This window comes from Ischnura elegans (assembly GCF_921293095.1).
Source record: "Ischnura elegans chromosome 13 unlocalized genomic scaffold, ioIscEleg1.1 SUPER_13_unloc_2, whole genome shotgun sequence".
Lineage (NCBI taxonomy): Eukaryota > Metazoa > Arthropoda > Insecta > Odonata > Coenagrionidae > Ischnura > Ischnura elegans.
Genome location: NW_025791658.1, coordinates 6,961,325 through 6,985,947, shown reverse-complemented (window position 1 = coordinate 6,985,947; position 24,623 = coordinate 6,961,325). Strand labels below are relative to the sequence as shown.

The window sequence follows — 24,623 nt, the reverse complement described above, 5'->3', positions numbered from 1 at the left end:
TGGAAAAATAATTGCTATTTTATTACTGGACAGCATATTGTGAATATGTTGAGTTGTTAAGGCATAGCTGAAGCAAAGAAAGGGGATTGTCTGGGGAGATTTGGAACGGCTTATATAAGAATAAGTTGATTTCATTGACTAACAAATATAAATTGGTTTCAAAGAAGGATTTTTGTGATCTACGACTCACACTTATAGCATTTGTTTAATGCATTCAGTGTATTAGTATTCATCAAAGCAGCATGGATCTTCAAGACAAAAAATGTTAAAGCGATATTAATCGTGCATTGTGCCCTGTCACTCAAGGCCTCTTTTACCTTGTAAGAGAAGGTCTATGCTGGTTATGCCCGAAGGACATGAATAAAAGAAGTAAGTGGTTGATTACCTGCACAATGGTACTATTTGCATTATCTACATTTTCAATGAGATATTTATAAATGTAAATACCTTTATGCCCAAGGGCTATAGTAGGGTTTTATCAAATTACCAGTTTTTCTTGTATTACCACCAAATAAACCCATTGCAGGATTAAATATATAAAGGAATAGGGAAGTACACTAGTGTTGCAAATGCACCAAACACATTTTTAAAATTAGAGTTCAGAATAACATAATGTCGTAAAACCACAGTTTAAATCCTAATAGTGAAAACTTGATTCGAGATAACCGTCCAAAATATGGAAAAATTCAAAGGCCGCTAAAACGGGTGTCCATGTTGAATATTGGCCGTGACGTCACAAGGCAGAGGGCAGAAGTAGCAGAAGGCAGCTTCTACGCCGTTTAGTTCTGCCACTATTATTGCATGGAAAAATTACTGAATTTGAGGATATCCATTTTTTGCTGTCATAAAATATCTTCAGAATATATATGTGGCTGCTTCTCCTGCTTCTCTTTTGAGTCCATGACTTCATCATTGCATTATATACATTAATATTCATTTAAGTGTCAACTTCAAGTTTGGAAGCAGTAGTGCGAATAGCACATTGAATCTTTAATAAATAGATGATGGTATTTATTTTTCGCTGGGTATATTTTGGCACAATGCCGCTTATCATGCCAAAACTTTTTTTGGAAGAACTGAGTCAAACTAATAAATCTAATTCAGACGTTTTCTGCAAGACTTATTCATTGCGTATGTATTCACGCCGGCCAGAACGTTCGTCCTTCGCAACTAGAATCATGGGATGTTAGCCTTATTTCCATTCTGGCTGGTTGTTGCAGTGGTTCGCTGTCCTGGATGGGTTCAAGAAAAGTAAATCTTGGTTGGGAGAAGGAAAATTCCAACGATTTATAAATGGTACACCAAACTTTGATGTATTTATGGTCACAAAATTTTTGAAAAAGGAGAACAGGTTCAACACTCCATAGAAACGCGAGGTGTTAAGGCTAACAAGGGGAGACCACGTACCTTACTCCGCCTTTTTCAATGCCGTATTTTTTTTATGGCCTTCGGAATGGTGAGCACATCTCTGAACTAGTAGTGGTTCCTTATGGGCCTTCGTTAGGCTGTAATTAATTAATTTTCATGCGGTACTTTTCACAAGCCATATATAAATCCAAAATATCATCCATCTTCAGATGGGATAGGTGGGGTAGTGGTAGCATATATGACTCCCACCCTGGGGGCCAGGGTTCAAGCCTTCGTCATGGCAGTATACTTTGTTGTCTTCATTGTGATCATACGGCGTCATGTTTATCATTTATTTTAATTGCAGCAACCATAGACATGAGACAATTTTTTTATCATCATAATGGCGTTTAGGCATTTCAGCAGTGTCATTTCAAACACAGAGTTACGATGACTACAAGGGTTGGTATGTGCTTAAATTTTAATTTTTTCTTTGCATATACTGACCAACTTCCACTTTATAAATGAAAACCACTCTTGTGAGAGCACATGCCATTAAAGGCTCGCGGCGAGCAACAATATGCGTACAGACATAATTAATAAGAACACAAAACGATTATAAAATGCCTTATTTCTCGAACACTTGTAATTCACATTACTCCAAAGGGAGTGTACTTACACAGTACCTATGTGCTAGAAAAACCATTCCCAAATATAATTTCAATTGACAAATAGGATGAAATAAAAGTTGATAACCATGGACTGGGCGTGCTGGCGTAAAAAATACGTCAATCTTTGAAAACCAAGCTACTCCTGTACGTATGCTCTAGGAAAACCCACTTCTGTAGTACAACCCAGAATTTTGTTCAACTGAAGGCCATTACACTACCGTATAATTGCAGATGAGAATAAAACTTACCATAATATTGACTCTGGGTAATTGGAAGTCTTGCACGGGATTGAATATTTCAGTCGATTGAGCTGAGCACGCGATCGGTGAAGTTCCTTCAGTCATTTCTTGTATGCATTCTATATTCTCAGCACAAGACTCTGCATTGTCGTCATCCGTCAACTCTTCTTTGATACTCTGTGGAGAAAGTAAAAGCACTTCCGTCGTGCAACCCAGAATTTTTTCATTTGAAGGCAGAAATGCAATGGTATAATTGCAATTGAGAACAAAATTTACCATCATAATCTCTTGGGGCAATTGGCAGTCTTCCAAGGGAATGTATATTTCAGTCCTTTGAACAGAGCATGCAAACATTGAAGTTCCTTCACTTGAATCTCCAATGAATTCCTTTGTTTCAGCAGAAGACCCAGACATTTCATCAGCTGTCTTCTCTTCCTTGATACTCTGTGGAGAAAGTAGAAGTGATAAACAGCTCACCTCCATTAAAATCAACTAACAACATGGTTCCCACCAAAACTGAAATATAAAATTCACGGTTTTTTCCAGGTTTTCACGGTGTAGATGTCGTCAAATTCACAGACTATAGACAAACTATTTCAGGCAGAAATATTGATCGCATAATGATCGTCGGCCGCAGGTTAACTAAAAATTTAACAAATGCAACAGGCGCCATGAATGCAAACATAGCAATGAAAGTGCTACCTCTCTTGACGTTGCTGGCAAAATTCAGCTCCTGCTTGAGTTTGTGAACGGGAAAATGGAGGGACCACGGTGCCAGGGAAATTAAGAAGTGTCAGAGTTTTAGGCAGGGTTAGTGAACGCTTTGGTTACCAGTCGTCTAGCTTTGGTGCAGGCTCAAGGTCAATGTGTCGTCATTATGGCACACGGACCGATGATTGCGCTTAGAATATACGTGTGCAGATAAATGCCTGGACAGTGTTTACGCATGACTGACTTTGAAACACGATCGACACATCAATTTTTCTTTTGCTCTTTCAATCGTAGTTCTAAAATCAAGTTTGAGAGATTTTTTAAAGGTTTTATGACGAAATTCACGGCTTTTTCCAGGTTTTTTTTACGGTAGACTAAATCATGGCTTATTTACGGTTTTCACGGTTGAGTGGAAACCCCGAACAAATAAGTCATTCCCACCAGGTGAGCCATTCAGTCAGAGCCAATGTTTCAATGGCTAGCTCTTCCAAAGGGGAGAAGGTTCTCATGCTATTGTGATTCGGACTGGGCCGGGGATAGATCTGATTCTAGATCCATCACAGGGTATGTCATTACCATGGGAGGAGGTGCAATATCATGGAAAAGCAGGCAGCAGTAATGTGTTGCAAGTTCAAGCACTCATGCTGAGTATATTGCTGTCTATGAATGCTTGTGTGAGATTCAGTGGATGATATCTTTCTTTTGTGAGGTAAAACAAGACAGGCTTATCCCTCAGAACTGTAAGATTTTTTGTGACAACCAAGGTGCTATATTTATTGCTAAGAATGATATGGTAAAGGAAAGAAGCAAACATTTTGTTGTAACATTAAATTATGTTAGGGAAGCTGTTAAGAAAGGTGAAATTTCTCTCCAGTATGTACCATCAGAGAACAATACTGTACATTTTTTTACTATGAGCCTTTCAGAAGCTAAGGTTAAAAGGCGTGCACAGAATGTCAGTACTGTGGATCATACTTACTTCATTGTAGATGATAGACATTTGTTTAATGCATGCCATTGAATCTTTATTAACATACTTAGTGTATTTTGTATTTTAAGAAAGATAGTTTTGTTAAAATAATCCCTGAATGAGGAGAGGCGTTAGTAATTCAAATATTCATTCTGTTCAAATGACATTGAGTATTTTGTTTTATGTAAAGTGCTGCTGCCTAGGAATAAAGTGAAGCAGTTCTTCTTGTGGCCACGTGAAGTCATGGCATATTCATTTTATCCACAGTAGTTTTAATGGAGAAAGCTACCAAAGTTTGACAATTGTGCATGAATGGCATAGGGAACACAATGAGGAATTGCAAATATCATTTATTCGCATATGATACTGTCATTATTTGCCAAGATTCTGAGGCTAACTCAATCATTGATACTTTAAATGGGGAAATGTTCCTATTCAGTGAATTGTTCCCAGTAAACAAACAAAAGATAAATATTATGAAAACATTAGATGTTGGAATTTGAAGTATTAAATTTTATTCATAACATAAAAATTAGGCTAATGCCACCAGATTCCTTAACCAAATTAATAAACACAAACGGTGTCATTCATACGCATGTCACCAGAGGTGAGCATATTTTTCACATTCCTTTTGTAAACAAATCTTGGCAGAGGACTAAACAAAAAAGCGGAAAGATACGGCAAACAAAGTTATGTATTCTGCTTTGTGCGAAATATCCACGGACAAAAATTCATTTGCCTTGACCACTTTGTCTGGTAGTGTCCTCAAATATCCACAGGGAGGAATGACGCCTCAGTAGCTTAACTGGCTTAAGCACTTGATTATAAATGGGGGGATCTGGGTTCAAATCCTGATCGAGATGAATGAATTTTTCTCCATGGATTTTTGGCACAATTTGCGCATTGCAGGTGACTCCCGTAACGTTATCACTGTGGATAGTCCCAGTATACTTAAAACTAAAAATTATTCTGCCTTTACATCAAGCCAGATGAAGCTTAATGAGGAGAGGTGTTAGTAATTCAAATATTCATTCAGTTGAAATGGCATTAAGTGAGGATTTTGTTTTATGTATTGTGCTGCCACCTATGAATAAAGTGAAGCAGTTCTTCTTGTGGCCTCGCAAAGTCATGGCGTATGCATTTTATCCAGAGTAGTTTTAACGGAGAAAGTTACCAAAGTTTGACAACTGTGATACATGCATCCATATATATCAAGTGCAGCTGCACACATACGTGAACTGCAATAAGCAAGGGAGAAAATAATATCTTAGCTGAATATCAATCAGGCTTTAGAATGGCAATGGCTGTGAAAGGGCTCACAATGCTCACAGATATATGCACCTTAGAAAGCAGGAGGAAATACCTAATAAGTAGGCCACATCTTGAGACATAATGGCCAATAAAGGCGATTGTTGAGGGACAGTAGTCATTGTCAACATTGGTGGATGGAGCAGGAAAATGTTGACTTCATCTGTTCTATGAAACCAGCACATTTTATTTCACTCAATGCTAATTGTTCACCAAAATAGGTCAAAATAAGTTTAAGGCAACAAACATTTACACCTTTTGTCAACAGACCTGCATGGCCATCATCCAACACCCCTTTAAAAATTGGTAAAAAAGGACAAAACCCCAATAGGGTAGTATCCTTCATCAAAGAAAACCAAAGGCATTGATTGCGATTCCTTGCCCACCATTAGTGTATTCATAATATACTAATTATCTGGTTTTCGAAATCCCAGCTTAGACGAATGGCAATGGTCAATTTTAACCTGATTTGAAAAAGGCCAGATTGGCGCCCATGCGATGCCACTCCACGTGACGACACAGGGACCTAGTTTCTACACGAGAGGATAGGAGTTTTACATTGTCTGAGGTTACCAATGCATGCATGAGGCACAGAGCTCAGGGAAACATGTCTTAACCTGGATCCGCCCAATGTAACAAAAATGTCACACCCTGTATCGTTCCACTGTAATGGCTCTTGCATCGTTGGGGCACGGTATATTGTTGTGCTTTATACCTTATTAGAAAGAGGAAGCTAAGTGCTTCAATTCAAGGTAAGAATTGTCATGTTACAGTGAAGGCATATCTTTTAAGCAATCCTGGTACTTAGCTGCCTTCCCTAGAGTTTAAAAATGGACGTTTGCTTTGTGTATTTAAGTTTTTCATTACCTATATGCGCTACAGCGACAATTTTTGGTACATCGATGTGTTTGGTATTGCTTTCCATTTCTGCAATATTCTCTGATAAATGGTACTGTGACATAAATGTCACATTGGGCGGATCCCTATGGAAATCTTCAAAGTTTCGAATTTTATGCTCTAGTTAGAATTTATCGCATTTTCAACGTTTTTTCCTTCATATTCCCGCCAAAATATTTATTATTTATCAATTAATCGATAAATTTGCATTTATTAAATTTTATTCCGGTAATTACTTTTGAATTAAAATTTTTAATAATTGGGATATCGATAGCTCAGAGATATTACACTGTGTGAAGCCAAATAACTTCCGGAAAACGAAGACTTTGACGAAGTGTAATCAATATACCTTGAGCCATCAGAAGAAGCAATTGTCACTGATGAGGACATTGCAGATAACCAGACTGGTGGACTTGTGGAAAATTTAACGGGAAGACAACCTCGGGCAAGAGTGGAGCTTGTTTTGCAGGTTTGCAGGTGAACGTTTCAGGGGGATTTTTCTCACTGAGAAAACTCTCTTTTGGCAGGAGTATGATTGCGTATTTTGGTATCCATCCTTGTATGCAATTCATTCGGCGGAAGACAATCAGTTTTGGTGGTGGAATATTTTTCCTTGGCTTTTGGATTTAGCTGTTCACGATCTGAAGCTGTTCACAATCTGTTCACAAGCGAAATTTGGTCCTTGCATGACACAATTAGGCGTGTAATAGTGCAAACATAACTGACCATACATCGATGAAAAGCCAAGTATAGCCGCCGTACTACTTCATTTTCAACAGAGGCAGACAGTGAAATATGTTACGATGCTAATGATCAATAAGTCTCTGTTTTACTGTAAAAAAAGATGGCGTCGCCGTGCTGGAGAACATTGCGCTTCCGTCAAATTTACTGTATGCAATGCATGTAATAAGAACGAATATTGCTTTACTACTTACCACTCAAAATGGTACGTATACGCCGGCATTGAACTCTAAATCAATCTTTAGTTTATTTGAAACAAATTGATTCAAATTTCATTCAATTTTATACTGTATTACCCTCTTATGTGTTGTGAAAATATTTTTCAAACATGTATATTTATTCTATGCATTTTCCAAAATTGAGAAATGCATTTTCAACTGTTTTACTTATTAGCCATGTAAAAATATTATTTAACAACAAATCCATTGGTTGTGTCAATTCAACGTTCTGTAATTTCATAACACTCCTGCTGGAAACTTAACATAAATTTAAAATAATTTTTCTTGATATGTATTTGACAAGTTTATAATATAAACATTATAAATTTAAATATACCCCACATTTGTGAAATAAAATTGAAAAAATCTAGAAAATTTGTACATCTTAAAACATCACAATTTACATCGAAAATTATGAATAGCGGGCAATGGAACTCTGAAAATTATTGTTAAATTTTTAAACAATTTACTTTAAATTAAAACAAAAGCTTGAAAATACTGTACGTAATTAATAATATGTTGTTCTAGTCTTTTTTATAATTTAAATGAACAGTGCAGCTCAAATGCGAAAAATATTTGCTTTTTCTGGGGAAATATTACCTTGCACCAAAAGACAACAGATCCGCCCAATGTGACATTTATGTCACAGCCTGTATCTCGGAAACTACATAACCGATCAACGTAATATTTTCAGAATGTATTAAAAATGAGACCCTTACCATTTCCCTAGAATATCAATTATAAATCTCAAAAAAATATTTTCGGCCGATCCAGGTTAATAATCACTTATTAAAACTGGCTAAGGTCGAAATGTTTTCTTCGTTTGATAAGGTATTAATAATCCTTATTTAAGCCAAGCGCTACCTGCTAGCAGGGTACTCTGCTACCTGCTAGCAGCCTGCATCTCAGCGGCGCACATATCCTCGCCCCAAGGTCACCTCACTTGCGGCAGCAGGAACCAGAACGACGACACACGGGCTTCCCAGCTTTCATACTCAGCCATTGCGTTTTCGCATGCTTCAAAATTTTCACTATTCATATAATCGCGTAAAATACATATCGTCATTAAAAAATCTAAAAGCGTAAAACACATATTCCAGGAGTAATGCTCTTTCGATTTTGGTAATAAAGAAATAATAGGAAACCACCCTATTCGCCCAATAAATTCTATTCATGGTTACAGTAGACTATCGTTATTACGAATTTCACGGGACTGAAAAACCGGAGGTTCGTAATAACGAAATTCGTCTAAACGTTTCTTTTAGGAATCATACAAAAGTATATTATAACTGCGATTAAATTACGCGGAAATATGTGTACACAGGAAAATTCGTTTCAGTTTCTCAACAGAAGCACGCGGCATGACGCAATCGAGGGTTGATATCTTCCCGAATACATTAAGTGCAATGTACGAACTAGATACGTTCCAAGACCTTGTTCCTAGGCTGATAAACCTACATTACGGCCGTCGAGAGCTGTCCGATGACAGACAGAATGGTCTAGGTCAGGGTAGGGGGCAAGGTTGCCGATAAGAAAGGGAAATACCTACAAAGGGTTCCGTGAAGAAATGAACTGGAAGGGACGATGAGCGTGAAGGACCCAGAGGAAGAATCACTTGTTTTGGTGGATCAGCTTTATTTCAGCGCTCCCTATGCATTTAACATCGTAGTATGACTAGACGAGGATGTGAGGTGTGTTTGCGGTAGAGTGATTGGCTGTAAATCGTGCTGGCCCAGGGTTATCCACCCCTCCCATTGTGCTGTCATCGGATAACTCTCACCGGCCGGACTGTATGCTAGGAATCGAAGAGTACGGTTACCCTTCTGAATGCAACACTGCATTACACGCATGCGCTAACTCACCATTGTGACGTATTGCTCTAGCCGGGGGTGCGACGCATCCGGAGCAGAAAAAATAGCTCCCAGCGGTGACGGAGATTGGGCAAAACGCTGAGCAGTTCCTAAATTCACACCGGATTCAATGATAGTTTGTTCAGATTGTTCCCACAGTGAGAGTTCCCCAGCGCCACACCGCATAGCAACGGCCAAATCGAAAGGTGCCAAAATTGAAATTTGAAAATTTTGAATGCTCGTATCTCTGATAATTCGTAAATCAAATGTGTGTCGGAAGAGGACTAACTATACGTCCAATTTACGAGCGGTTATAAGTGGGTCACCATGACTCGTGAGGAATGAAGCTTATCAAATGATGTTGTGTGTAAACTGAATAAAGAACCATAATTGACACTCTTGGGTACATAGCAAGAGAAAAACTTGTGGCGCCATTATAAAATTTAACGTAGAGAATATCCACTTAAATGCCGTAGCTCATGCTTGGAACTTCGTAATAAAGTTCATTTTGTAACCCCCGGGACCAGGACAGATTCGTAATTTCGTAATAACGTTTCTTTTACCATAGCTTGTCGGGGCCAACGATTTGCTTCGTAATTACGAGGACTTCGTAATAACGTTGTTCGTATTAACGAGAGTCCACTGTATCACAAAATTCATTGCATTACACATTCTGAATTTGGTGAATATTATTCTTCCATAAGGAATGAGTTAGGCCCATTTCACATGGATGCAGACAGCCCACGTAGCTTGCCAAGGTGGAAAAACGTTATACAGCCAAGCGCAATTAGAGCATTTCCCTTACGACAGGTCATTACGTTATCATACGACATTGTTATAAAAATGCCCATCAAAGGAGGGTTCGGGTGCTCTCTATTGTGACACGAAGAAAATTAAAAGTCGCTTCAGCCTTAAAATATCTGGATTTTTGTATTTACCATGCAAGACATTCCATAAGATGGGCCTTTTTTCTACTCTTTCCATTGACAGCTCAGCGCTATACATAGTAAAAACTCGCTGCGCTGCGCGCGCTCGTTAAGGGGCTCCGCCCCTTAATTGCCCCGGTTCCGGCTTCGCCGTCTACTTTTGTGGTCGTTCGAAGACTTTTGAAGTTCGAATAATCTCACCTCATCTAGGGGGCTCTTTTCGAAAAATCAATTTTTGGACGCCATTTTGGCTGCAATTTTCTCAAATGGAAACTAAATAATTTACTTAATTACGTGCCCACATTTATCAGCTTTCAAAAAAAGCATTAACGATCCCTGTGGTACGCACAGTTCGCGCGCAGTAAGATTAAAACCGAAAGAGGGTCCCCGAAAAAAGCGCGATTTCGGCCATTTTGTCGTCCCAGCGACGACACGTGGCTGAAACTTCCTGTATTCGGATTTTTCCACCGGATCATTTCGGGTTCCCCGCACGCGTGCCAAATTTCAGCTCTCCAGCTCTTCTAGAAGTGGTCGGGAATTTGGCGTCAAAAATTGATTTTTCGAAAAAGATTTCATACCTTCCCCTCCCCTCGACTTAATTTAAGGTGTTGGATAACGAAAATGATTATTATATATGCTCATAATATCGCCTACAAAACGTAGGTAACAATTTTCTTTCATCGTGCTTGGTTACTCAGAAAAAAATTAAAGTTTTCCGAAAATCACCGAAAATTACGATTTCCAAAAGATTAACACAAGGTTTTGTCAATTTTATCCCGACCGATTTCTTTCAAACTCTGCAGTTACATACAACTATGCATTGTATTTCAGAAAACACAAATATTTAATAAATGATTTAATCGATTTAACCGCGAAAAAATAAAAATGGCGGGCACTACTCACTTTTTCCAGGGACTGGTTTGCTTTTTATTGTATTACTCTCGAAATATGGATGTCATAAGGAACTCCTCTTTTAGATATGACAGTAAGTGAATATGACCATATAGTATCGTCATCTTTAAACCCCCTCGAAAACCCCTAAAAATTAAAATTTGCATATAAATTGCCTTTTCGGGTACTTTTCGTCACGATTCCGCCGCTCTCCCAAGCCTTACCTCTCATCGCTACGGAATTGATGTGGACGATTGATGACCGCATACAGTTAGAACCTAAACCCCCGGTAAACCATCAAAAACCCCCCCAAAAAAAAATTTTGCATATAAGTCTACTTTTTGGGTACTTTTCGTGACTATTCCACCACCCCCAACGACTCATCCACACGGAATTTATGTAAATGGATGGTGAACACCAGGAGTACACACAGTTAAACCCCCGGAATCCCCCTGAAATCCCCCCAAATGTAAAATGTGTCATTTAGTCTCCTATTTGGGAACTTCTCGCAAACATTACGCCGCACTACCTGTCCCCTCTGAGCTCTAGATCCGGAATATTTGGTAAGGCCGAGCCACCGTAAACCATAGGGGAAAAATTACCATAAAACCCCCGATCGCCTCCTGGAACATCGCCGAAAAAAAGATTTAAAGTCGCCTTTCCGAATAGTTTTCGTCACAATTTAACCGGTGCCCCTACCACTTATTAAAACCCCCGATAACCCCGTTAAACCTACCAAAAATTGTAATAAATCGCCTTTCCAGGTAAAAGATTCGTCAGACCACTGTTCCGGACCCCTAGGACTTATCGGCACGGAATTTATGAGAATGATTTGTGACCACTGGTTTAACACAAGTACAAAACCCCCGGTATTCCGTTGGAACCTCCCGAAAAAAATGAAAAACTTACCATAAAGTCTTCTTTTATGGGTACTTGTCGCAGCTATTACTCCGAATTGCACTACCCTTTACAATCATCGCTACGTGATCACTGTGGACGATTGGTGACTGCATGCATAACACATTAAAACCCCCGAATCCCCCTGGGCACCCCTCTCGGGGGAGAAGAGCATTAATGAGGATTAAGCGGAGCAGCCGCGGGGGGCTCCTCAACCCCAAGGCGGCAAAGCCGCCCCTCAACGAAGAACGGCGAAGTCGTTCCGAGGAGTAACTGGCGTAGGCGAGGTTCAGTAACCCTCGGGCGGCGAAGCCGCCCCGATGTTCAAGCGGCGCAGCCGCTGTGGACTCCCCCCATGGGAGTGAACGGTGAAACGGTTCCGAAATGCCCTAGCCCTCTGGGCGGCTATGGCGACCCCAGACGAGGAACGGCGAAGCCGTTCCGAGTATTAAGCGGGGTAGCCCCGGGGGGGCACACTCAACCCCTGGGCGGCGAAGCCGCCCTTCAGCGAGGAACGGCGAAGCCGTTCCGAGGAATGAGTGGGGCGCCTCCCTACCCCCTGGCCGGCGAAGCCGGCCCCTAGTTGAGGTGAGATTATTCGAACTTCAAAAGTCTTCGAACGACCACAAAAGTAGACGGCGAAGCCGGAACCGCGCTTGTTAAGGGGCATAGCCCCTTAACAAGCGCGCGCAGCGCAGCTAGTTTGTATATTATGAATACACTAATGGTGGGTAAGGAATCGCAATCAATGCCTTTGGTTTTCTTTGATGAAGGAAACTACCCTATTGGAGTTTTGTCCTTATTTACCATTTTTGAAAGGGGTGTTGGATGATGGCCATGCAGATTTGTTGACAAAAGGTGTCAATGTTTGTCGCCTTAAACTTATTTTGACATATTTATTATTATTATTTTATTACTGATGACGACTTTGAATTGATATCATACCATCAACAGTTATCCCTCTCGACAGGGCGTTCCTCCCAGTATTTGCTGTCGTACTACCCATTTTGTATTGTCATTCCCGCTCCACGTTGTTAATAGGCCTACAACAAGTGCCCAAATGTAGGCCCATCTGCTAGTAAGAAAGAAGGAAGGGTTGCACCAGATTACAAGTGTTCACTCCTTACTAGACACTCAGCCAGGCTAGAGGGAAAAATATTTCTTGATTCTCTCCCGCAGAAGCTGGTAGCAAAAATCGTGTGCTCCCACGGCCTAAGGGTAAAGGTCCATTATTTTTCAACAGAAAAAGAAATTCCCACACCTATTTCTCCAGCAAAATATCAACCTCAGTTTCCTGTATCTGTCAGGCCTGGATATGTAGTGGTGTTTTAAAATTATGTTATCCGCGATGCTCTAAAAGATATTCTCAATTGCATAAGCAGTGTAAGCCTAGTACTCATCAACCAAGTCTCTAATGGCTCCCAGCCTAATTTTTTTTAGCATCTGTGCAATGATTTCTTTATGCCGATGGCAATTTCTGACAATTATTTGCAGATTTTGTTTGTACTTCCATAATTTCACTGGTTAGGTCATTCACCACCATATTCAATATTCTGGCTGCATGTTAGAGGCACGAGTGGATGAGAATGAATTAGCACCTCTTATTTACTTTTTCATCTGACAATCTTCCCACAACAAGCTTGACAAATCCTGTCTTCTTCAGGTCTCTGCCACAAAAGTTTCTTACATGCATATGCTCCCAATGATAGACTTTTTTAATAATTTTAACTCCCAGATACTTCACTTCATTTGTCACCTCTATGAAGACACCATTCACTGCATACACAAGGGATTAGTTAGACGGCCTATGCAAGAAATGTACCACCATGCAATTACTCCAATGTCCCACTCCCCACACTAGGTTCTACCCGTAGACAATGTTCACATTTGATAGTAAAATCTCATAGTCAAAGTGATAAAGAATTTTGCAATAAATGAGAATGCTGAGAGCAAATAAATTTTTTCACAGAAAATTTGAGAGAATAGGTCATTTATGAGGGTATCCAGCCAATCAAAGCAAAAATATTCATGCAAAATTCCAGGTTTTCCAGGGGAATTTAAAAAAAATTCCGGTGGAGTCTTACATGATAACTGCCAGTGGCGGATTCATGCGGAGGGGGTTAAAGCCCTTCCCTGGCATATCCAATTTGCACTCGAAAGAATGGTAATTTGTTCCGGCCCCCACCACTGCTGGAATTTTATCCCCCACTAACCCGTCACTCTTGTCCTTATCCTGGATCCGCCACTGATAACTGCGATCGAAAAGAATTTGAAAACACCCTAAATCACATCTATACTTTTAAACAACATTGTAACGATGCATTGTTTTACATTCCTAATGTAAAGACTAAAACTTAATAATAGATATTTTACACTTAATTTACATGAATTTCTAATTTGTCACCTCAAGACATTCATCATAATTAAAAGAGTTGAATGAGTTCATTCAGATATAATAAATGAATGAGTTCATTCGGATATAATGAATGAATGTTTTCACTCAGGGCAATTTAAAAGACAATCAATACACTGAAAAAAATGTGTACATAAATTTCAAATCTTTGAAATTCTAAATTACAGAAAAAATTCATGAATAATCCCAGGGACTAAAAATTCACGCACACTTCCAAGACCACCCTGTTTATAAATACCAATAAAGTAGGGGGAGGCCAATAGGGTAGTTTCCTTCATCAAAAAAAATGAAAGGCATTGATTGCGATTCCTTACCCACCATTAGCGTATTCATAATATATAAATTATTTGTTTTTAAAAATTCCAGTTTAGACGAATGGCAACAGCCAATTTTAACCTCATTTGAAAAAGGCTAGACTGGCACCCATGAGATTCCACTCCAAGTGACGTCACAGGGATCTAGATTCTATAAGAGTAGTCAGGAATTTTACATCGTCTGAGATTACCAATGCATGCATGAGGCACATAGTACGGCACGGGGTAAGCAGCCCGTCGCGCCCCCCCCTCAAGGAAATCCTAGAGCCGACCCTGGATGCCACTCCACGTGACGTCACAGGGACCTAGTTTCTATACGAGAAGATAGGAGTTATACGTCGTCTGAGGTTACCAATGCATGCATGAGGCACAGAGCTCAGGGAAACATGTCTTAATAATCACCTACTAAAACTGGCTAAGGTCGGAAAGTTTTCTTTGTTTGATAAGGTATTAATAAACCTTTTTTAAGCCAAGCGCTACCAGCCAGCAAGGTACTCAGCTACCCGCTAGCATCCTGCGTCCTATCAGCGCTCAGAGCCTCGATCAAGGTCACCTCACAAGGCAGGAGGGGGAACCAGAAATGCGTCCCACAGACTTTTTCCCATCATTCCTACTTACGCGTCGCGTTTTATGCAGTCGAGCCTTGCCTAAGAGTTTAGGAGTGTTGCGTTTTATAAGGATGACCACTCATGGCTGGAAATTGCAGGCCAATAGGGTGGTTTCCTTCATCAAAGAAAACCAAAGGCATTGATTGCGATTCATTACCCACCATTAGTGTATTCATAATATACAAATTATTTGGTTTTTGAAATACCGGTTTAGACGAATGGCAAGGGTCAAATTTTATCCTCATTTGAAAAATACCAGATTGGCGCCCTTGCGATGCCACTCGACTTGACGTGACAGGGACCTAGTTTCTATACGAGTAGATAGGAGTTTTACATTGTCTGAGATTACCAATGCATACATGAGGCACAGAGCTCAGGGAAACGTCTCTTAAAAATCACCCATTAAAATAGCCTAAGTTCGGAAAGTATCCTTCGTTTGATAGGGTAATGATAATCCTTATTTAAGCCAAGAGCTACTTGCTAGCAGGGTACTCTGCTACCTACTTGCAGCCTGCATCATATCAGCCCTCAAAACCTTACCCCAAGGTCACCTCCCAGGGCGACAGCTGGAACCACAAATATGTCACATGGACTTTTCCCAGCATTCATACTTAGCTGTCGCGCGCTTGAAAATTTTCACTTTTCGTTCAATCCCAAAAAATAGATATCGTCATTCGAAAATCTAAGAGCATGAAATGTGTACTCCAGGAGTAATAATGTTTCGATGTAGGCAACAAAAAAATAGTAGGAAACCACCCTATTACGTTTACTTTTGAGACAAGGGTTTCTGGTAAGGGGGATGTTTCTATGAAGAATGCATTTGCTTCAAAGCAAAACTTTGATCATCATCATAATTATTCAACAATCCTAATATAGGTTTGACACAGCTCTCCATTCCTCTCTCTCCAGCATTCCTCTCTCAATTGACAGCAGAGAAAGTGACTGAAATCTGGAGTATGATAAATTTTATAACGCAATAAAAAAGTGTTATAGATATGCGAAAGAGGGCAATCAGAATTAGATGAGGTAGGAATTGATAAAATCACATTATTCTGGAAACAATGAAGGATAGATACAGCAAATATAAAACTTTCAGAGGAGGTCATGATATTGAAGATGTGGAAATTATATAGAGTAGCCAGAAAGAAGGACACACAACTAGTCAGTGAAGAAAATTGCAGGTGTTATGAACAAGAAATTGACTTTAAGAATAATAATGTTAATTATAGGCATATACCCAATTTAGAACAGAACATGCACATCTCTTTCAATATATCTCAATAGCAGAGACCCCAAAAAATGTGGAATACACTAAAACAAATAGTTTAAACAATAAAACAAATAGTGTAAAGAAGTCTGAATAGTGTAGGGATGTATTTCTAATGCATGAGGGAAACATCTCTTAAAAATTACCCATTAAAACTGCCTAAGGTCGGTAAGTATCCTTCGTTCGATAGGGTAATCCAAGCGTACTCCAAGAGTAATAATCTTACAATTTAGGCAACAAAAAAATAATAGGAAACCACCCTATTATGCTTGCTTTTGAGACAAGGGTTTCTGGTAAGGGGGATGTTTCTCTGAAGAATGCATTTGCTTCAAAGCAAAACTTTGATCATCATCATAATTAGTCAACAATCCTAATATAGGTTTGACGCAGCTCTCCATTCCTCTCTCTCCTAGAACAACAACGCAGGCTGCTAGCTGGTAGCGCTTGGCTTAAATAAGGATTATTATTCCCCTGTCAAGCAAAGGAAACTTTCCGAACTTAGTTATTTTTAATGTGCGATTATTATGAGATGTTTCCCTGAGCTCCGTGCCTCATGAATGCATTGGTAATCTCAGACGATGAAAAATTCCTATCTACTCGTATAGAAACTAGGTCCCTGTGACGCCACGTGGAGTGGCATCGCATGGGCGCCAATCTGGCCCTTTTCAAATGAGGATAAAATTGGCCATCAACATTCGTCTTAACTGGGATTTCTAAAACCAAATAATTTGTATATTATCAATACACTAGTGTTGGGTAACGAATCGCAATCAATGCCTTTCCTTTTCTTTGATGAAGGAAACTACCCTCTTTACAAGGGTATTGGGAAAAAGAGAATATGTTGGAGAATCCATTGTTGTATTGCCTGGTCCAGAAATTAACATACTTGCGTCGATTCTTGCGAGTAGTTTTCAACTCGACTGTAGATCAAAGAGTGCTACTTGCACGTCCTCAAAATCATCATAATTAGTCAACAGTCCTAAGATTGGTTTGACGCAGCTCTCCATTCCTCTCTCCTATCCGCTAGCCTTTTCATTACTACATCTTTCTTCTCTTTTACATCGTTTATACCCTATCCTACATATTTCATTCCGGACCATCTCTTGTTCATCTTCCATTCCACCTACGATTGTAACACAAATAGTCAACGACTGAATGCGTATAATTTTCATTTCATTAACTGCTTCATAAAACCACAATGCCCAAAATTTCTTAAGCTAAAAACGTAAGAAAATTCATCGAAAAAAATCCGCCTGTATGTGCTCCGAGACACCCTATGTAGATTCAATAAAGAAAGTCCTTCTGACAAGCAAATTTGATACTCATTCACGTAGTTTTATTGAATTTGTATTCTTATTTTATTACAATAAAATAAATATGATTTAAAATGATACAGCCGCTCTTGATTTATAAATGGTGTAACTAAACTGTAAGTTGATTGATTGTTATGCGGTAAGAAGTTTGCCGGGTCAGCTAGGCTATCTGCAAGCCTTTTCATAACTACTTTTTTCTTCTCCCTTACATCCTTTATAACCTATCCTACGTAATTCAATCGGAGCCGTATCTTGTCCTTCTTCCATTCCACCTACGATTGTTTTCATCAGGCCATCATGCCTCATCATGTGGCCAAGTAGATCTTCTGCTTAAGGTTTTTAAAAGACTTTAAAAGACTCATGTCTCCCACTCTTCCTAGCACTTCCTCATGACTTACACGGTCAATCCATTTTATCTTCATCATTCTTCGGTAGCATCAAATTTCGAATGCTTCCACTCTGGACTTCCCTGCTGCTATCAACGAGCAAGTCTTGCTTCCATAGAAAACTTTGATAAACAAAGCAAAATTGAACTCACCAAATCATCATTGGCCAAAGGATCCCTGGCATCACTTGAAGTTCCAGAAGGATCTGTCGTGCGCAGCACAGGATTATGCCCTTCATCAAAGTCGTCTTCTATCTCCTCTTTCATAGAAAACTAGAAGAGAATGCCTGGTGTCACTCAATAGATTCAAAATAGATTATTTTAAATGAAAAATCTGCGTTAACACATTCAGAACAGAGCTCGTCAATTGGCATGGTCCCGAACATAACAAACCATATTTTATCATTAGTCCAGTATAAGATATGATCACCAAAAAAAACCTCATTTCATTTGATTCGGGACACGTCGTCGTGTGTTGATATCTCAACTCAGAGCAGTGCGGCCCCATAGCACAATGTATTTTCTTTCACTGATGATAATCCCCCACACCAATCACTAAAACCCAGTACCAAAGTGACACAATTAGCTTTACTGCAAAATTCGCAAAAATGTACACTTATCCTGAAATATTGTCAACATGCACTTTATTTAAGCTTGGCGATAGTGAAATCTGTGAGCCTGGCAATAGTGAAATCTGTGAGCCTGGCGATAGTGAAATCTGTGAGCCTGGGGATAGTGAAATCTGTGAGCCTGGCGATAGTGAAATCTGTGAGCCTGGCGATAGTGAAGTGCTGTAAGAATATTATGACTAGCATTTATTGAAATCCTTTATGATTTAGGGGAAAAACGAATTCCCATATCTATCCGTTCCACAACACATTTCCCTTAAATTATCGCTTCTATGGTACTTGGAAATATAGGGGGCCTCTAATAGTATGTTCTCTGTATCGCTTTTAAAGATATCCATTCCCAATTGTTCAAGCAATCTAAGCCTAGTGCGCAGCCTTCGAGTCTCCTGTGGCTCCCAGCCTAATGATCTTAACATCTGAGTAACGCTGTCTGTACGCTCGTAGTGGTTTATGACAAATAGCGTAGCCTTTCTTTGTATTTTACTTGAGCAATGGGAGGCCATACATGATAATTTTTAACTCATATCACACAACAGACAGTCGTACAATTGAGAGAAGGTTGTAAAACCTTCCACTTTTGTAGTACAACTGTGAATTTGACCAACTGAAGTTCTTTCAATTCAGGTTCCACTGCAGATGAGAATAAAAATTACCAACATATTGGCTCTTGGTGATTGGCAGTCTTGCACAGGAATGTATATTTCAGTTTTTTGGACGGAGCATTTGAGCTGTGAGGAGCCTTCAGTCGCATCTCGAATGCAGTCGTTTGTTTCATCACGAGACTCCAACTCATCATCAGCTGACCCCTCTCCTTGAATACTCTGTAGAAAAAGTAACACTGATAAAAAAACTCAACCCAACCAAAATCAACAAATAACTGATGCTCTTAATGTTGATGAATTAGGATTTTTTAAATCATCTCACTACTATACTATAAAACACAGACGTATCTCCATGTCTGTCATTCAATCACCCAAAATCTATGGAAATGCTGGAAATAAAATTTGGCAGGGAGATCTTAAGGACACAAATCCTACAAATAATATGACTTAAAAGTTAAAAATTGGGACCGTTTCAACACAACCTTTACATTCTCAGCAAAGGACCCAAACTAATCATCAGCTGCCCTCTCCCATTCGATACTCTGTAGCTAAAGTTACAGTTAATAACAACTCATCTCCTTCCAAAGACAATAAATTAGTAATGCTCCAGATCTTGGCCAGGAAGAGAATATGATGGATAATATTTATGCAAAATAAAAAAACCAAGACCAAATCATTTCCGGTGCTCCGGCTATTTCATAAAACTAGATTTTGTTTATTTTTAAACTAACTGTGATATTCCCTTCAATCGCAGTTCCACGATATGACAACTGAACAATGTGCTCATGTAAAACTCACTCCGAGAGCTTCGTTCGTTCGCACTGTTCTTCAGACCTAAACGAGATCCAAGAGGTCCAGAATTTGCAAGATTTCAGACTTTAAATAATTTAGTCTACTTAATTTTATTATTTACGGTGAAACTATCTAAGTAAGCAGCAGAGATAAAGCACACGTGTATAAATGAGATGGCTGCCATTGAAAAGGCTTCAATAACGAAATGTAAAAAGTCAAATGAGTCAGTTATAAGTCAGTAGTGGCAGTTTTCACACAACCAGCTAGAACCGATATATCGGCCCGTAAAACAAGTCTAAATAAATAAGTTACATTAAGTTAAGTTTTAATCCTCTTAGTGCCATGAGCCGTTATATAAGCTTGAGTGTAGACCGCATTATCGAACTTATATTGATGAAATAAACAAATTTATCCTTTATGCAATGTGTTAGCATATTGAAAGCAACTATTAATTCCTTTATAGTAAAATGAAAAAAAAAATACGCTGACATCTAAAATAGTAACTTCATGTTGTATTTTTTCATTAACACATTAATGCCCAGAAGATTTTTTTATAAAAATTTTACTTTTTTTGCTTAAATTATGATTACACATCATACCTGATGCGGGAAAAAATATTTTTAAAAATCTCTAACATTTGCATAGTACTTAATCCTACACGTATCTTAAGATACATCTGGGCACTTAAGGGGTAAAAAATGCACATTATCATTTAATTGTGTTTATGCACGTTTTTGTTATATTATTCATTACCCATGCCTTCATCAGTAGTTTTTAATACTTGAATTTGTATTATTATGCATCAAATAATATAATTTTGAGTATTACTATAGTATTATAACGTGAACAATTTACATTTGCATTTTGAAATTTTACAGCAGTGTGATACTGCATCCTAGTTTTTTATACCGTAACCATCCCTGTGCAACTGATACATCCAAGTCTCATCTGAAATATTTGAACCACCATTTTGATTCCTGATTGTTGTCTGGTGATTTGCCAGGAGTTGATCACACATGTCCACCCCACCCATGTGAGAATTGTAGTCCGCGATCGCCACTGGCATTTCGGAAACAGAATAACAAGCAGGAGTTTTCATTTTTTTTATGCATGCTAATAGTAATCAATTCTGATATGAATAAGTTGTCAGCAAATATGTTTGTGCCTGGTGGTAATTTTCACTCATACACTAGCCCTAAAAGTACATCTCCTTGACCAAGATCTGTTCTCTGAAGGTTGGCTACAGCATGATAAAGGGTGACTTGATTCGAAAATACCCCATAATTTTAACCATAACCTTATTCGTTTCCCTCTAATACATTGCTTGCAGCCATATCTACCATAGTAGAGGTTTATTGATTCAGCCACCAAACAATATTCTCCAACGCTTACAATTTTGAAAGTCTAGTTCAAAACCTCAAACTAAGGTTGAACTTTATATAGCCTATCCTTGCCATCATTCTTCCCATTATAATAATTATCTGCCAGATGCAGAAACCTTAACATTTCTTCAAACCTGTTCCTTCGCATTGACTGAGAAAGTATTTCGATGGTGCAGTCTGGAGATGACCTCCGATAAAGCCATCAACTAAGTAGACGGTGACCTGAAAGAAGCAATATTCCAAACACTTCATAAATCACTTCGATTTGTACGTACAAAGAATGTACTAACATTTTTAACAATTGTTCATAAAATTTGTCTTGAATTTTTTTCTGCTGACAGCGCTGATGTTAGAGCTATTTCAGATTTGTTTCACCTCTGCTCCATCACTAAGGTACGTCTTCTCTTCTCAGTGGTAAATGGGAGCCCCTATGCTGTTTTATTGACTTATTTAGCAAGCGGTGTGCAACAAAAGTAACAAAAAAGTATTTACAGAAGAGGCGCTTGAAAAGTCTTTAAAGTGCAGATTCCTCCTTATGTCAGGTATATCTTTCGGAGACTCGAATTTGAATACAAGGTACAGAGTTTTTGGTGATGGAGCGTAGTACAGAGTTTCTTTATCAATGTTACCCAAAGTTGCTTATTTCGTACACTGATTTCTGGCTTGCAAATTGGATATTATTGCCAGGGGAAAGTTGAACGAGAAACAAAGTAATCAATCCATTCCACCATCGGCGATATAGAATACAAGTAATGCCATGACAGTGGCAGATACATATGGGGGGCGAAGGGGGAGCGCGCCCCCCTCATACGTGGCCGCCCACATTGCCTAACAGGGCAGAACTACAATTGTAACACTTTCATATCGTAAGATGGCATTGCCTTGTATACATAATAATTATATAATATATAATAATAATAATTATAATGTCTTGTTTATTATCATTTCAAATAAAACTTTCCTAAACTTTTCACGTGACTTGATAATTTTTATTACGATACAAGTAAAGATAGCTCAAGATATGTTTTGTGCCCCCCTTGAATTCTTATCTGTATCCGCTACTGGGCCAGGATAGGCAACTTGATATTGCGAGTATTTGCATTTTCAGAAATCCAATACTCGCTCATTTTCTGCTTCCAATGAAGGTACCTACTTTATCACAATTCAAATGAGGATGCACAACAATTCTGAGAAAATTCCTGATTTGCTGTATTTACCTAATTGTTCAATATTATTCTTCATGAAATGGCAGGAATATTAAACTGTCTTCGATCCATCACATAATTAGGTTTATAAAATTATTTCTTATTCATCTAATCAATAAATAGAATGAAACATACCTAAGGGTCAAAACTTGAATTTTTAGTGCCACAAGTGCCCAGACGTATCTTTAGATACGTCAAAACTTCACTGATTAGTTTTGTGATGAGCTTGAAAGAAAAATGAATCTCTTTAAAAAGATAATATTCCTTATACATTTAAAATAAAACAGGTAAAAACTGGATTCAGATAACTCAATGGTTTATGTGAAAATTTAATTTTCACATGACCATAGCGTAGCGATTTCTGAGTAGTTCATGACCAGCCATGTGTAATTAAGCCTAACAAAATCAAATATTGGCTTAAATAATCTAAATCACTTGTATATCATTTGAAGACTTTATTCTGTCATATTACGTAAAGAAATCGCAATAACAACAAACCACAGAGTATTTAGGAATTTTTAAAGTGTGACGTATCTAAAGATACGTCTGGGCATTAATGGGCTAAGTGGTACAAGGGTCTTAAATTTAGGTAGGAACTTTGAGGGTTAATAAACAAGTCTAAGAAAAGAAAGTCAAATGGTGGCAACACCACTATCTCTCCTGTTGCAGCAACAGCACAAACTCTAATTGAATGGTATGATAGACAACAATGCATTGAGGGCTCTAATAAAAAAAACAGGGCCAAAAATCGCTGTAGTGTTAAGTATTGACAAATAAATGATACTTTTTGCGATTGGTGTATTTCAAAGACGCAATAAAAATAATTTAGGATGATGCAGTCCATAATTTGTTCATAAGGCCAATTATATTTAAATATAAGGAAAAATTATGTGGGATACATAATTGCCAGGGCCAAGACGAAATTTTGCTACAGGAACATCTGGGAAAAGATATAATTTCTCGTATTATCAATAATGTTAAAGCTACCAAATAGCTGTGCATGAGGTTTATGAGGATTAAATATTGGTATTAGGTCTTTCAACTTGAAATTTTGGTCACTGAAGCGTAATAATATAGAAATACCATTCACCTATATTTTTTTGCAAATTGCTCAAAAACTGAGGCTTGACACTGTTATTTCTATTCTGAGTAAGAAACGAAGAAGACTTTACACCTCCTCCGGATTTTTTTACTGCAAGGGTAACCCCCATGGAACAAGGAATTAAAGAATCTGATGTAAACAGAAGCCTGAAAAGGTCAAGCTGTTGGAGAACTGATGTATTTCATGCTTTGCACAATAACAGACCTGGCATATAGTGTCAGATTCCTTTAAAGGACACACGAAAATCCAACTCAAGGAGATGTAGCATGAGTCAAGTGAGCTTTCAGAGCATAGCAGGGAAATTGGATCTATGGATAGTCTATTGAAACAATGTGGATGAGGGTTTTCTGGATGTCTACGGTGATGCAGATTTTGGAGGATGCACTTTGATGGGTCGTTCAACTTCTAGAGTCACAGTTAGGTATACAGGATGTGCGATTTTATGGATGAGGTAACGACAAGCTGCTGATGCATCTTCGAAAACTGAAATTCAAGGTTCGATGTTATCAAACCGACCTGACAACAGAGAGCTGTCCTAAACAAGATGCCAATGTCAAATTTTAATTATCTTTTTTATCAATCACAGAAAATGATATTGTACCCGGCCAAAGTAAGCCGAACATTAAAAAATCTGCCAGACCATTCTTGTCCCTCCTTTGTAGCTAAATATGTGTAAATAATATGCTCTTACTTCTCCATTATTTCACAATGACAATGCATCTTTTAAAATATGTTTCTTCATAGAAGTAAGGAAAGCCAGTAATGCCACTCCCGTGTGAATATCAAGGAATAAAATCAATGAAAGAAATTACAGTTCATCAGTCACCATCTCAGCCATTCCAAAATTATTTGAATCACTAGTGGTACATAAAATGTCCCCACTGCTTAGAAATATAATTATTCCAGAGCAACATGGCTTTAAATCAAGATGCTACGCCACCATAC

General features: G+C 38.5%; 1 protein-coding gene across 3 annotated transcripts in view; it reads right to left on the bottom strand.

Moving 5' to 3' along the window:
* Window positions 1-24,623, bottom strand: part of LOC124172675 (zinc finger protein 2 homolog) — a 44,949-nt gene that overhangs the window by 17,816 nt on the left and 2,510 nt on the right. For 2 of the 3 annotated variants that reach the window (XM_046552131.1, XM_046552132.1), the window contains exons 4-7: window positions 19,249-19,416; window positions 18,120-18,239; window positions 2,534-2,701; window positions 2,267-2,434 (exon numbers count right to left, since the gene is read on the bottom strand). In XM_046552131.1, coding sequence (XP_046408087.1) covers window positions 2,267-2,434; window positions 2,534-2,701; window positions 18,120-18,239; window positions 19,249-19,416 — 624 coding nt within the window. The remainder of the gene's footprint in view (window positions 1-2,266; window positions 2,435-2,533; window positions 2,702-18,119; window positions 18,240-19,248; window positions 19,417-24,623) is intronic. The other variant, XM_046552133.1, reaches the window with a different exon arrangement.